At 41.6% G+C, this 12540-nt stretch overlaps 1 protein-coding gene across 1 annotated transcript; it reads left to right on the top strand.

Annotated features, from left to right (window-relative positions):
- Window positions 1-3813: 3813 nt before the first annotated feature.
- Window positions 3814-11869, top strand: LOC143271777 (oogenesin-3-like). Its single transcript, XM_076563641.1, has 3 exons — window positions 3814-4100; window positions 4550-5128; window positions 11305-11869. The coding sequence occupies exons 1-3, from the start codon at window positions 3814-3816 to the stop codon at window positions 11867-11869; spliced, it is 1431 nt and encodes a 476-aa protein (XP_076419756.1).
- The last annotated feature ends 671 nt before the right edge of the window (window positions 11870-12540 follow it).

Here is a 12540-nt window from a genome sequence, read left to right as displayed (position 1 = left end):
GCACTCCAACTCAGAGGCTGGCCAGTGGCCTCTGGTTTGTTGGTTAGAAGCAGGGATGCAATGCTAAGGGAGTTTGCATTGCTTCAAGGGACCTTTGCTTTAGTATGATTAAGCACCTTTTCATTCTGAAAAGGCTCACTCAAAAACAAAACACTTGATGCCTCAGCTCAGCTGTAACTGAAAAGCTTGGCTTTTTTTTTTTTTTTTGCTTTTCCCAGTAAAGTTTCCTGCCCTTTTGGGCTCTCTGTAGCTCTTTACCCTTACTCTCCCAAGTTTTTCCTTCAGGGGACTTAGACCCACTGCCTTTTATTAGCTTGAAGAGACAGAGCTTTGAAGAGGTTTTTTGGAACTTGTCCCTACCTCCTGCATTGCAGGGATGATTTTTAAAGCTTGAAAGAGAACTTAGAGAGGTTTTGCCCTCTTAAGAGGTTTATTGTTTTCCTTTTGAACTAATCACAGGTGATTCCCATACTAATATCTTCAGGTGATTCTAATGTTTGTCTTCCTGAGAGAGAGAGAGAGTTCTGAAAGGCTTTAGTTTTTAAGTTTAAGAGAGCTTTTAGTTTGAGAAAGAAAGATTAAGACTTTTTAGAGAGATTTTTTTCCCAAATTTCCCAAGAAAAACTTTAGGTTTGTTTTTGTTTTTGTTTCTGTTTTTCAGAGCTAAGGACGAAACCCAGGGCCTTGTGCTTGCTAGAAAACTTTTTAGTTTAAGAGAAAGATTTTTTTTTCCCAAGAGAGAAAGACCAACTTTTCCCAAAACTTTTAAACTTTAAACTTTGGCTTTTTACACCCCCATTTTTGCCTCAGGGAGAAATCACTTTCTCCTGCTGCTTGGACTTAGCATTTCAGCTGTCCCCATGTCAAAAGCTTCCATAGGAAACTTTTTCTTCCCCATAAGCTCAAAGAAGAGCTTTTTTACTACCTGTAAAGCTCAAAAAAAGATTTTTTCCCGGTTTGCATTCATAGACCCCAAAGTTAGAAAATTGAAGAGTTTTTCTGTCTAGTTGCCTTACTTATTTTTTTCTGCACAATCTTACACTTGTAAGTTTTTCCTACACTATATTACTACACTATATCTTAAACTTATTTTTCAGATAGAAATAGAGAAAGGGATAGAAGATAGAAAATTTTGACAGAGAATTTTGCGCTGTAGCATCGGACATCCTTCCAGTCTGTTTTCCTTTTCTCTTGAGGATAAAACCCCTGTCCCACAATAATATATATACTTTCGCCAAAGCTCTGTAATAAAACTATTATTTTCTTTTTTCTTTAGTCCCTATTACTTTGTCTTTAGTCCTTGTTCATTTGCCTTGAGTCTCCCCTTTTGTCTGTAGCCCCCCTCCTTTTTCTTATTTTTTTAGTCCCTGTTCATGGCACCATTATGTGGGGTGTTTACCCACCAACCCCACAGATCCCCAGTATTTCTTAAGTGTGAGCAGCAGGAAATATTATATAGAAAGATTTAGATTGTGGAGATAAACAGATAGAAAATAAAGGATAGCCTCAAGAGGGCCTGGAACCTTTTCCAACAGCCCACTGGCTCTGCCCCAGGGTATTGATAGAGACACCAAGGGGTGGAGCAAAAAACCTCCCCCCAGCACAGCCAAGTGCAGACCATCTCAGACACCTGCACTCAGGCCCGTGGTCCTAATCACCCTCTCTATGAGGACCTGTTGGGTAAAGCCACGAGGAACCTGAAAATGGGCTCCCACACATATCACAGGGCAGTATGATACAGAATAGTTCCTGAGTGTTGGAACCCAGTCTAGGCACCATACTGAGTTCCAGCTAAACTTAGGTACACTGTGAAACCCCATCTCAAAAGATTCAGAAACTAAGTCCATCAATCCATAACTAACAAGTCACTGTGCCTTAGTTGGGTCAATGAATTGGTGAGTAACTTTTGCCTTAGTTAGTCTAAGTCTTTTCATGGGTGAAGATCTGATCCACTCCACACAGACACCATCAAAATTCCAAAAGAAGAAGTGGGTGGAGCCTCAGTCATTCAATCAGACTTCAGATTTCATCTGGGAGGTGTGTCGAAAGGTATATAAGGGTCAGAACCATCAGATATCCTCAGTCTTGGAGCCAGGAGCCTCTTGGAGTCACCGTCTCCCAGGGCTGGGATCTGGACATCTGTTACCAGTGTTCAGATCAGGTAAGTAAGTCCTTTACCTCCATCAAGTCACCCTGTCTCACCCAGAGTCTAGCCTTAGGTTCCCCTCAATGTATCATTTCTATCTCTTTTAGTTGCTAATTTTTTTTGTTTTTATGACAAGAACTTCCTATATAACTCTGCCTGGCCTCAAGTTCTCAGAGATTCTGCTGGATAATAATCAGAGCCAGCAAGTTTTGTTTATGTCAAAGTCATTATTTGAGTCTGTTTGTAGTGTCCCTGTTTAGAGACAGTTCCACTGTGAATATCAGGGTGAACCTGAACTCCAGAAAATTCTGGGGGGTAGTTACATATGAATCATTCAAAAGATTTGACTGTACTAGTCTTTTTCATTTTCATTCTTTTGTTCTTTCTTTGGTATTTTGACATGACACAGAATCTCTCTGTAGAACAGGCTGACTTGAACTCATAGAAATTGTCTCCAAGTGATGAGATTAAAAGCATGTGCCACGAACGCCCAGCTTGTGCTGATGTTTAGGTCAATTTAAATCAGAAATGGTTGTGTATACCTTTAATCCCAGCACTTGGGAGGCAGAGGCAGGCAGAGCTCTCTGAGTTCAAGGACAGCCTGGGATACAGAGTGAGTCCTAGGACAGCCTAGGCTGAGATCCTGTAACAACAACCACAATAGCAAGAAGTCCTTTTTCTCTGCTGGTTGATCCATGGTCCCATCACGGAGACTAGGATGTTCTGAATCTTGCAGGAAGCAGCCTGCTTCCCTGGTCTCAGTGTTCAAATTATAATGTTCCATTAGTTTTGGGAGACCTCAAGTAGGATGTTCTAGAACTCTAGGAGTAAGTAACCATGATATTGGACTAGTGAGTTTCTTGACTGTGACATGTAAATTATCATTTCCATCCCAGAGTCCTTTCCAGATGCTTTACAAACATTACTGACCTAGGCAATGGCTACTGAAGGGTTATTGACCAACTTTTTACTTTTTAGTGTTTTTTTTTGGTTTGGTTTTTCAAGACAGGGTTTCTCTGTGTAGCTTTGGAGCCTGTCCTGGAACTTGCACTGTAGAGTAGGCTGGCCTCCATCTCATAGAGATCTACCTGGCTCTGTCTCCCAAGTGCTGGGATTAAAGACATGGGCCACCACAGGTGGGCTGTTTCTTTCTTACTCTGTTCAGCTCTGTAGCACAGAGAACACAAGCTTGCAAGCCTCCTGAAACATCAGGACCAGTGATAACCAACAAGTGAAGTCAATAACTAATGATGTTAGTCTCACAGATTCCCTCAATTGTTCCAGGCTGGGTCAGCCAGGTGAACAGAGACTGGCAAGGTCGGAAACTTGATGTTTCCTTTGCTTTCTTTGAGGTCCTGGAGAACTGACCACATGGGTGAGCCTTCAGGCTTCCTGGAGAGCCCTTAGTGGAAATGGATTCACCTGAACTGTGGTTGGAATAGGATGGGTTGTTTGGGAAAGAGAATGCTTTTGAGAGGCTTCACACTGCAGACAGGAGAAGTATGGCTTTAAAACCATCACATGGTGAACAAAATGTGAAAACTGAGATGTCCACCATCACCAGAGAGAGGTCATTGTATGGGAAGAAGAAGGGCTTCCTAAATTTTCTGAATGGTGTCTTTGCTTTCATGGTCCCTCAGCATTATTATCCCTGAAAACCAGTCATGATGGGAGACCAGGCCCCACCCACACTCAAGCAGCTGGCAAGACAGAGGCTGCTGAGGGAGGAGGACTTGACACTTTCTATTCTGGAGGACCTGCCTGTGGGGCTGCTTCCAGAGATGTTTGAGGAGGCCTTCAATGACAGACGTACAAACATTGTGAGGGCCATGGTCCCTATATGGCCATTCCCAGACCTTTCTGTAGGAGCCCTGATAAAGAACCCCCACCTGGAGACTTTGAAAGCTCTACTTGATGGACTAGATGTGCTGATTGCAGACAAGGTTCATCCCAGGTAATCAGGGCCCCTCTAGGGTGGAGGAAGGCTGTGGGGGTGCAGAGAAGGAACGACTGGGGACAGGGAGAACTTGGCCAAAGGTGGATCAGAGGCTTCTTATAGCATCAGCATAGAGAACTGCAGAGGATTGGGCCAGGTCTCAGGCGTCTGGGCAATTAATGGCAAATGTGGAGGGCACAAGAGTAGACATAGCCACTGAGGAATAGGCCTCTCCCTGCCAGCTCTACAGTTAAAAGTGGAATGATGCTGGGGTTAATGGGAATGGAATGGAGGGAGGTGAGATGCCTTGCTGGCAAATATCCATTTTCACTGAGCATGAGGCTTGATTTTGAGAAAGCAAAGATTTGGAAGGGAAGCTGATATGAGATGTGGACAAGAAGTAGACTGTAAGATGTATCTTGTCTTATTGTCTTATTTTCTGGGAATTCTACCTGTTTTACCATCAGGAGGTCAAAACTCAGAGTGCTTGATTTGACGGATGTGGACTATGACTTCTGGAGCATTAGGGCAGGAACCCATGAAAGTGACTGCTCACCGCAAGCCGAGGGGCAGGAGCAACCAGTGGAAATCAGTCCTAACTCTGAGGTGAAGAAACATTTTAAGGTAGTAACTGATCTTGAACTCATGAAGACCAGGTTCAATCAATGTGCCTGGTACTTGTTACAGTGGGCCCAGCAGCGAAAAGATTCCATTCATGTATGCTGTAGAAAGCTGAAGATTTGGGATTCACCGGTCTTTGCTGCTGTACAGATCTTCAAATTGATACATCTAGACTGTATCCTGAAGCTGGAACTGACCCAGTGGTCACTTGAATTCATAGTACAGCTTTTTCCTTACTTGGAGCAGATGAGAAATCTTCATACCCTTAAGCTAAGGGGAATTCAGAAGCCCTTAAGATCTGCTGCTTCTGCAGAGCAAGAATGGATAAGCATGTTGCTTTCTCTGATCTCCAAATTTCCTTGTCTCCAGAATCTGTCTTTATCTAATATCTACTTTTTAACAGGCTCCCTTGAAAAGTGGCTCAGGTAAGGAAGGATGGAGAGCTTCCTCCAGAACATAGTAACCATATCCTTTTCTCTTCAGATTAGTGGGTCCTTGATGGTCTGACCACTGTGAACCTAGCAGTGGTGGAGACATAGGTTAACCCGGCAGATGAGCCCTATGCTCAGACATGTGTGAACAGGCACTAGCACACCTGCAATTGCTCATGCGTAAAAGGTTGTTTAGGGTCCAAAAAGGGGTTGAGTAGATGGGGAAAAGGTGATATTGGGTTTGAAGTTGGGGAAACTGGACACAGCAGTGGGGAACACACATATCAGGGGACTCTTGTTAATGTATTAAGAATTTTTTCTTTCATTTTACACACGAATCAAAGACCCCCCCCCTTCCCTCCTCTCCTCACCTCAGCACCCCTTCCCAATCCACCCTCCACTCCCACCCACAAGAAGGCAAGGCCTCCCATGGGGAGGCACATCCAGTAGAAGCAATTCCAAGCCCTTCCCCTGCCTCTAGGCTGTACAAGGTGTCCCATCATAGGTAGGGTGATATAAAAATCCTGCTCATGCTCCAGTGATGGATTCTGATCCTACCGCCAGGGGCCCCGCCAAGCAGATCAAGCTATGCAACTGTCTCACCATGCAGAGGGCCTAGTCTAGTCCCATGCAGGCTCCACAGCTGTTAATCCACCTTTCATGATTTCCCACTGGTTTGGTTTGGTTGTCTCTACATGTTTCCCCAACATGATCCTGATGCACTTGCTCATAGAATCCCTCTTCTTTCTCTTTGACTGGACTCCTGGAGCTCTGCCTGGTGTTTGGCAGTGAATCTGTGCATTTGCCTCCATCAGTCATTGGAGAAAAGCTCTATGATGATAGTTAGGGTATTTGGTGATAAAATGTATGTGGATTAATGTCCAGGTCTTCAATTTGATTATATTGATCAATATGTCTGTTTTAATGCTAATACCAGGCTGGTTTTTATACTATAGGTCTATAGTAGAGCTTGATGTCAGGGATAATGGTGCCCCCAGAAGTAGTTTGGTTGTACAGGATTCTTTTAGCTATCCTGGTTTTTCTTTTTTCCAAATGAAATTGAGTTTTGTCCTTTCCTGGACTGTGAAGAATTGTGTTTGAATTTTGATGGGGATTGCATTGAATATGTAGATTGTTTTTGGTAAGATTGCCATTTTTACTTTGTTAATCCTACCTATCTACTGTGAGATGGTCTGTGTGTCAAATTGCTCTGATTGGTCAATAAATAAAACACTGATTGGCCAGTGGCCAGGCAAGAAGTAGGTGGGACAAGGAGAGAGGAGAATTCTGAGAAGCAGAAGGCTGAGGCAGAGAGACACTGCCAGCTTCCGCCATGACCAGCAGCATGTGAAAACACCGGTAAGCCACCAGCCACGTGGCAAGGTATATATTTATAGAAATGGATTAATTTAAGCTATAAGAACAGTTAGCAAGAAGCCTGCCATGGCCATACAGTTTGTAAGCAATATAAGTCTCTGTGTTTACTTGGTTGGGTCTGAGCGGCTGTGCGACTGGTGCGTGACAAAGATTTGTCCTGACTGTGGGCAAGGCAAGAAAACTCTAGCTACACCTATCCATGACCATGGGAGATCTTTCCATTTTCTGATATCTTTTTCAATTTCTTTCTTCAGAAACTTAAAGTTCTTGTCATACAGGTCTTTCATTTGCTTAGAGTTATACCAAGGTATTTTATATTATTTGTGGCTGTTGCAAAGGGTGATGGTTCTCTGATTTCTTTCTCAGCCCTTTTATCATTTGTATATAGTTGATTTTTTTAGTTGATCTTGTATCCTGCCACTTTTCTGAAGGAGTTTATCAGCTGTATGAGTTCCCCTGTAGAATTTGTGGGGTCAATTATATAGACTATCATATTGTCTGCAAATAGTGAAATTTTGACTTCTTCCTTTCCAATTTGTATCCCCTTGATCTCCTTTTAATTGTCTTATTTCTCTAGCTAGAACTTCAAGTACAATACTGAATAAATATGGGGAGAGTGATCACACTTGTCTTGTTCCTGAATTTAGTGGGATCACTATGAGTTTCTCTACATTTATTTTGATGTTGGCTGTTGACTTGCTGTAAATTGCTTTTATTATATTTAGGTATTTTCCCTTACTTCTGATCTCTCCATGACCTTCATCATAAAGGGGTGTTGGATTTTGTCAAAGGCTTCTTCAGCATCTAATGAGATGATCATGTTTTTTTTTCTTTCAGTTTGTTTATATGGTATATTACATTGACAGATTTTTGTATGTTTAACCATGCTTGCATCCCTGGGATGAAATCTACTTAGTCATTGTGGATAATTTTTTTGTGTGTTCTTGGAGTGTGTTTGCCAGTATTTTATTGAATATTTTTGCATTAATGTTCATGAGGTAGATTGGTCTGTAATTCTTTCTTTGTTGCATCTTTGTGTGACTTGGAAATCAGTAACTGTAGCCTCATAAAAGGAGTTTGGTAATGTTCCTTCTGCTTCTATTGTGTGGAACAATTTGAAGAGTATTGAAATTAACTCTTCTTTGAAAATCTAGTAGAATTATTTGTTGAAATCTTCTGGTCCAGGACTTTTCTTGGTTTGACTTTTAGGTGACTGTATCTATTTCCTTAGGGGTTATAAGTCAATTTAAATAGTTTATCTGATCTTGTTTTAACTTTGGTATGTGATACCTATCCAGAAAATTGTCCATTTCCTTCAGATTTTCCAATTTTGTGGAGTACATGTTTTTGAAGTATGACCTGATGATTCTTTGGATCTTTTCATTGTCAGTTGTTATATCTCCCTTTTCATTTCTGATTTTGTTAATTTGGATGCTCTCTCTCTGCCTTTGGTTAGGATGGATAAGGGCTTGTCTATCTTGTTGACTTTTTTCAAAGAACCAACTCTTTGTTTCATTGATTCTTTATATTGTTCTCCTTGTTTCTATTTCATTGATTTCAGCTCTCAATTTTATTATTACCTGGTGTCTATTCCTTCTGGGTAAGTTTGTCTCTTTTTGTTCTAGAGCTTTCAGGTGTGCTGTTAAGTCATTAGTGTGAGATTTCTCCAACTTCTTTATGTGGGCTTTTAGTGCTATGAATTTTCCACTTAGCACTATTTTCATAGTGTCCCATAAGTTTGTCTTTGTAGTAAATTCATTTTCGTTGAACTCTAGGAAGTCTTTAGTTTCTTTATTTCTTCCTTGACCCATTGGTGCTTAAGTTGAGCATTATTTAGTTCCCATGAGATTGTAGGCTTTCTGTAATTTTGTTGTTGAAATGTAACTGTAAGCCATGATGGTCTGATAGAATATAGGAGGTTTATTTTAGTTTTTGTATCTGTTGAGATTTGTTTTGTGACTGAATATGTGGACGCTTTTATACAAGGTTTCATGGGGTGCCGAGAACGTATATTCTTTTGTGTTAGGGTGGAATGTTCTGTAGATATCTATTAAGTCCATTTGAGTCATAACATCAGTCAGGTCCCTTATTTCTCTCTTAAGTTTCCATCTGGCAGATCTGTCCAGTGATGAGAGTAGGGTGTTGAAGTTTCCCACTATTAATGTGTGGGGTTTGATGTGTGGTTTAACTTTAGTAATGTTTCTTTTACATATGTGAGTGCCCTTGTATTTGGGGCATACATGTTCAGAATTGAAACTTCATCTTGGTAGATCTCTCCTGTGATGAGTATATAATGTCCTTCTTGTTCTCTTTTGATTTTTAGTTTGAAGTCTATTTTGTTGGATACTAGGATAGCTACATCAGCTTGTTTCTTAAGCCTATTTGATTGGAAAGACTTTTCTCAGCCTTTTATACTGAGGTAGTGTCTGGCTTTTAACTTGAAGTGTTTTTTTCTTTTCTTTTTTTATTAGGTTTTTTTGAGACAGGGTTTCTCTGTGTAGCTTTGGAGTCTGTAGATCAGGCTGGCCTTGAACTCACAGAGATCCACTTGCCTCTGCCTCCTGAGTTTTGGGATTAAAGATGTACACCACCACCACCACTGGGCAAGGCATGTTTCTTGTATGCAGCAGAAAGATGAGTCCTACTTTGTATCCCTTCTGTTAGCGTATGTCTTTTTATAGGTGAATTAAGTCCATTGATATTAAGAGATATTAATGACCAGTGATTTATTCCTGTTATTTTTTGGTGGTAGTGTTGTGTTCATTTCTCTTCTTTGGGATTTACTACTGTGGGGTTATCTATTGCCTGTGTTTTCATGGGTGTATCTGACTTCCTTATGTTGGAATTTTCCTTCTAGTGCTTTTTGTAGGGCTGAATTTGGGGATAGGTATTGTTTAAATCTGGTATTGTCTTTGAATGTCTTGTTCACTCTATCTATGGTGGTTGAAAGTTTTGCTGGGTGTATTAGTCTAGGCTGGCATCCATGTCTCTTAGTGTCTCCATTACATCTGTCCAGGACCTTCTGGCTTCAAAGTCTCCATTGAGAAGTTGGGTTTTATTTGATGGGTCTGCCTTTATAAGTGACTTGGCTTTTTCCTTTGCTGTTCTTACTATTCTTTTTTTATTCTGTATTTTAGTGGTTTAATTATTATGTGAGAAGGGAACTTCTTGGGGCAGTCTAGTCTATTTGGTGTTTATAAGTTTCTTGTATCTTCATAGATATTTCCTTCTTTAAGTTGGGAATGTTTTTTTTCCATGATTTTGTTGAATATATTTTCTGTGCCTTTGAGTTGGAATTCTTCTCCTCCTTCTATCCCTATTATTCTTAGGTTTCGCTGTTTCATGGTGTCCCAGATTTCCTGGACATTTTGTGTTATGACTTTTTTGGCTTTGGTGTTTTCTTTGACTGACAAATTATTTCCTCTATTGTACCTCTACACCAGAGATTCTGTCTTCTATCTCTTGCATTCTGTTGGTGATGTTTGCATCTGTGCTTCCTGTTTGTTTATTGGGATTTTCTATTTCCATCATTTCCTCTATTTGTGTCTTCTTCATTGTTTCTATTTCAATTTTAATATCTTGGACTGTTTCCTTCACATGTTTAATTGCCTTTTAACGGTTTTTTTGGCCTTCTTTAAGGGATTTATTGATTTTTTTTTCCCAATTTTTTTTGTTGGCCTTTTCCTCAATTTCTTTAAGGGAATTTTGCATTTTTTCTTTAAAGGCCTCTAACATCTTCATTTTTAAGGTTGCTTTCTTCTGCTTCTTCTACCTTGTGATGTTCAGGTCTTGCTGTCATAGGAGGCTAGGTTCTGGTGACGCCGTATTGCTCTTTATGTTGTTGTATGTATTTTTGCCCTGATGTCTACTCATCTCTTCCTCTACTAGGTGCAAGAAGTGCCTGTGTCAGAATGAGCTGCTATTGGTACAATCTGTGCTGGTTGTGTCTGTATCTCAGTCTTAGCTCTTGGTTTAATTGGAGCTGGCAGATTCTGTATATCAGGGAACTACTCCTATTCCAATCCAAGCTAGCTGATTCTGTGGCTCAGTCCCTCTTGGTCTTCTCAGGGCTCTTGGTCTAGTCAGAGCTGGTGGATTCTTTTTCTCAGGAAGCCTCTCTTGGTCCAATGAGAGCTAGTAGATCCTGTGTCTCAGGAATCCACATGAGTGCTGGTGGATTCTTTGTCTCAGGAAGTTACTGGCATCTCAGGCAAGTGGGTATTGGAGTAGGGTGTGTGTCTTTTAGATTGCAGGGTTTGATGGGGGTTTTTGGTGGGGAGAGCCTGGCCACAGGAGTTTTCACTGCAGGTCAGCAATTGGGGCAGAGGTGGATGGGGGTTCCTGAGGACTGGTTGTTCCCCAGGATCTGGGTCCTACAGGCAGGGCTCTCTGGGTGGGAGAAGCAAGCGTCACTCACCTCTTGATCCTTTTAAGAGCTGGCAGATTGTTTTCCTTGTCTCAGGAAGTTACTGGGGTCGCAGGCAGATGGGTATTTGGGTACGGTGTGGTCTTGTGGATTGCAGGGTCTGATGGGGGTTTGGTAGGAGGAGCCTGGCCTCAGGGGTTTTCCCTGCTGTCCAGAAACTGGACTTGAGTTGGGTGGGGGTTCTAGGGGACTGTCTGTGCCCCAGGGCCCATATCAGAGGACTCTTAAAGACATTGCTAGGATGAAGCTGAATAAATCCATCATATAGACAGACTAAATTTGGGAAAAGCATCATCTGCCTTGCTTTCATTCCCACCAATCCTCTTCAATACTGTTTGGCATAACTAATCTCTTGATGTCTCCCTAGGTGCCTGAAGACCCCCATGACGAGACTGTCAATCAGTAGCTCCTGGCTCTCCCATTCAGACTTGGATTACCTGAGCCAGTGCCTGAACATCCAGGAGCTCAAACATCTGAACTTGATATGTGTAGAGCTATCTGATTCATGCCCTAAGCTTCTTGGGCTTCTCCTTGAGAGAATCTCGAGTACCCTGCAAACCCTGGAATTGGAAGAGTGTGAGATGAGGGACTGTCATTTCAATGCTATCTTGCCTTCCCTGAGCCAATGCTCTCAGCTTACTATGGTCAATTTTTGTAATAATAACATCTCTCTGCTTGTCCTGAAGAACCTTCTACGTCACACAGCCAAGTTGAGCAAGCTGACCCATGAGAAGTACCCCGCACCTCTGGAATGCTATGAGGAATTGAGAATACTTCAAGACAAATTTATGCTACTTTGTCCTGAGCTGGTGGATATACTCAGGGCTGAAAGGCAGCCCAAGAAAGTCTCCTTCTCTACAAGAACCTGCTTGAACTGTTTTCACTGCTGTTTCTATAGCCTGGAGGACAGACTTTTTTGCCTTTGTCCATAGGTGAGATAAGGTTTCTTCTGGTACTAAAAATGGAAGCCTAGTGTTGGGAGTGTGTGTATACTGTGTACATCCTTGATTGCTTATAATAAAATGTGCTGAGTTTTATGGGTTGCTAGTGTGTCTTCATCGGAGTGCACAGCGCACTTATTCCCAGCATTTCAATATCTGTTTCTTTCCCCATCGCCATAACCAACTCATGGCATCTGACAGACATGTCTCTCATCAAGGGGTTCTTTAGCTTATGGCTTCACAGTGCTTAATATAATGGAAAAAAATAGAGTGCAAAGGGTTTAAATCACAGGGACTCAGGTTGACACGAAGAACAATGAGATGAAGGGACAGGAGACTGGTAGAGTCAGAGAGAAAATTATATGCATTTCTAAGTGATGATTTGGCATCAGAGAAATAATTAATACTTGTACATGTTGTTCTGGTAGCTTTTAAAGGTAGTGTGGGACCCCAGTAACCTGGAGGAGTATTGTCTGGTATTTTTTACAGTTAGTGATTTTTCAGGACACAGTGCATTAAGAATACCAGGAATTTTTTTTTCCATGACAGGGTTTCTCTGTGTAGCTTTGAGCCTTTCCTGGAACTCTGTAGTCTAGGCTGGCCTCGAACTCACAGATATCTGCCTGCCTCTGTCTCCCGAGGGCTGGGATTAAAGGTGTGCA

The sequence above is a fragment of the Peromyscus maniculatus genome, chromosome 2 (genome assembly GCF_049852395.1).
Source record: "Peromyscus maniculatus bairdii isolate BWxNUB_F1_BW_parent chromosome 2, HU_Pman_BW_mat_3.1, whole genome shotgun sequence".
In the NCBI taxonomy this organism is placed as follows: domain Eukaryota; kingdom Metazoa; phylum Chordata; class Mammalia; order Rodentia; family Cricetidae; genus Peromyscus; species Peromyscus maniculatus.
Note: the sequence above shows the minus strand (reverse complement) of the source record. Positions and strands in the feature narration are given on the sequence as shown.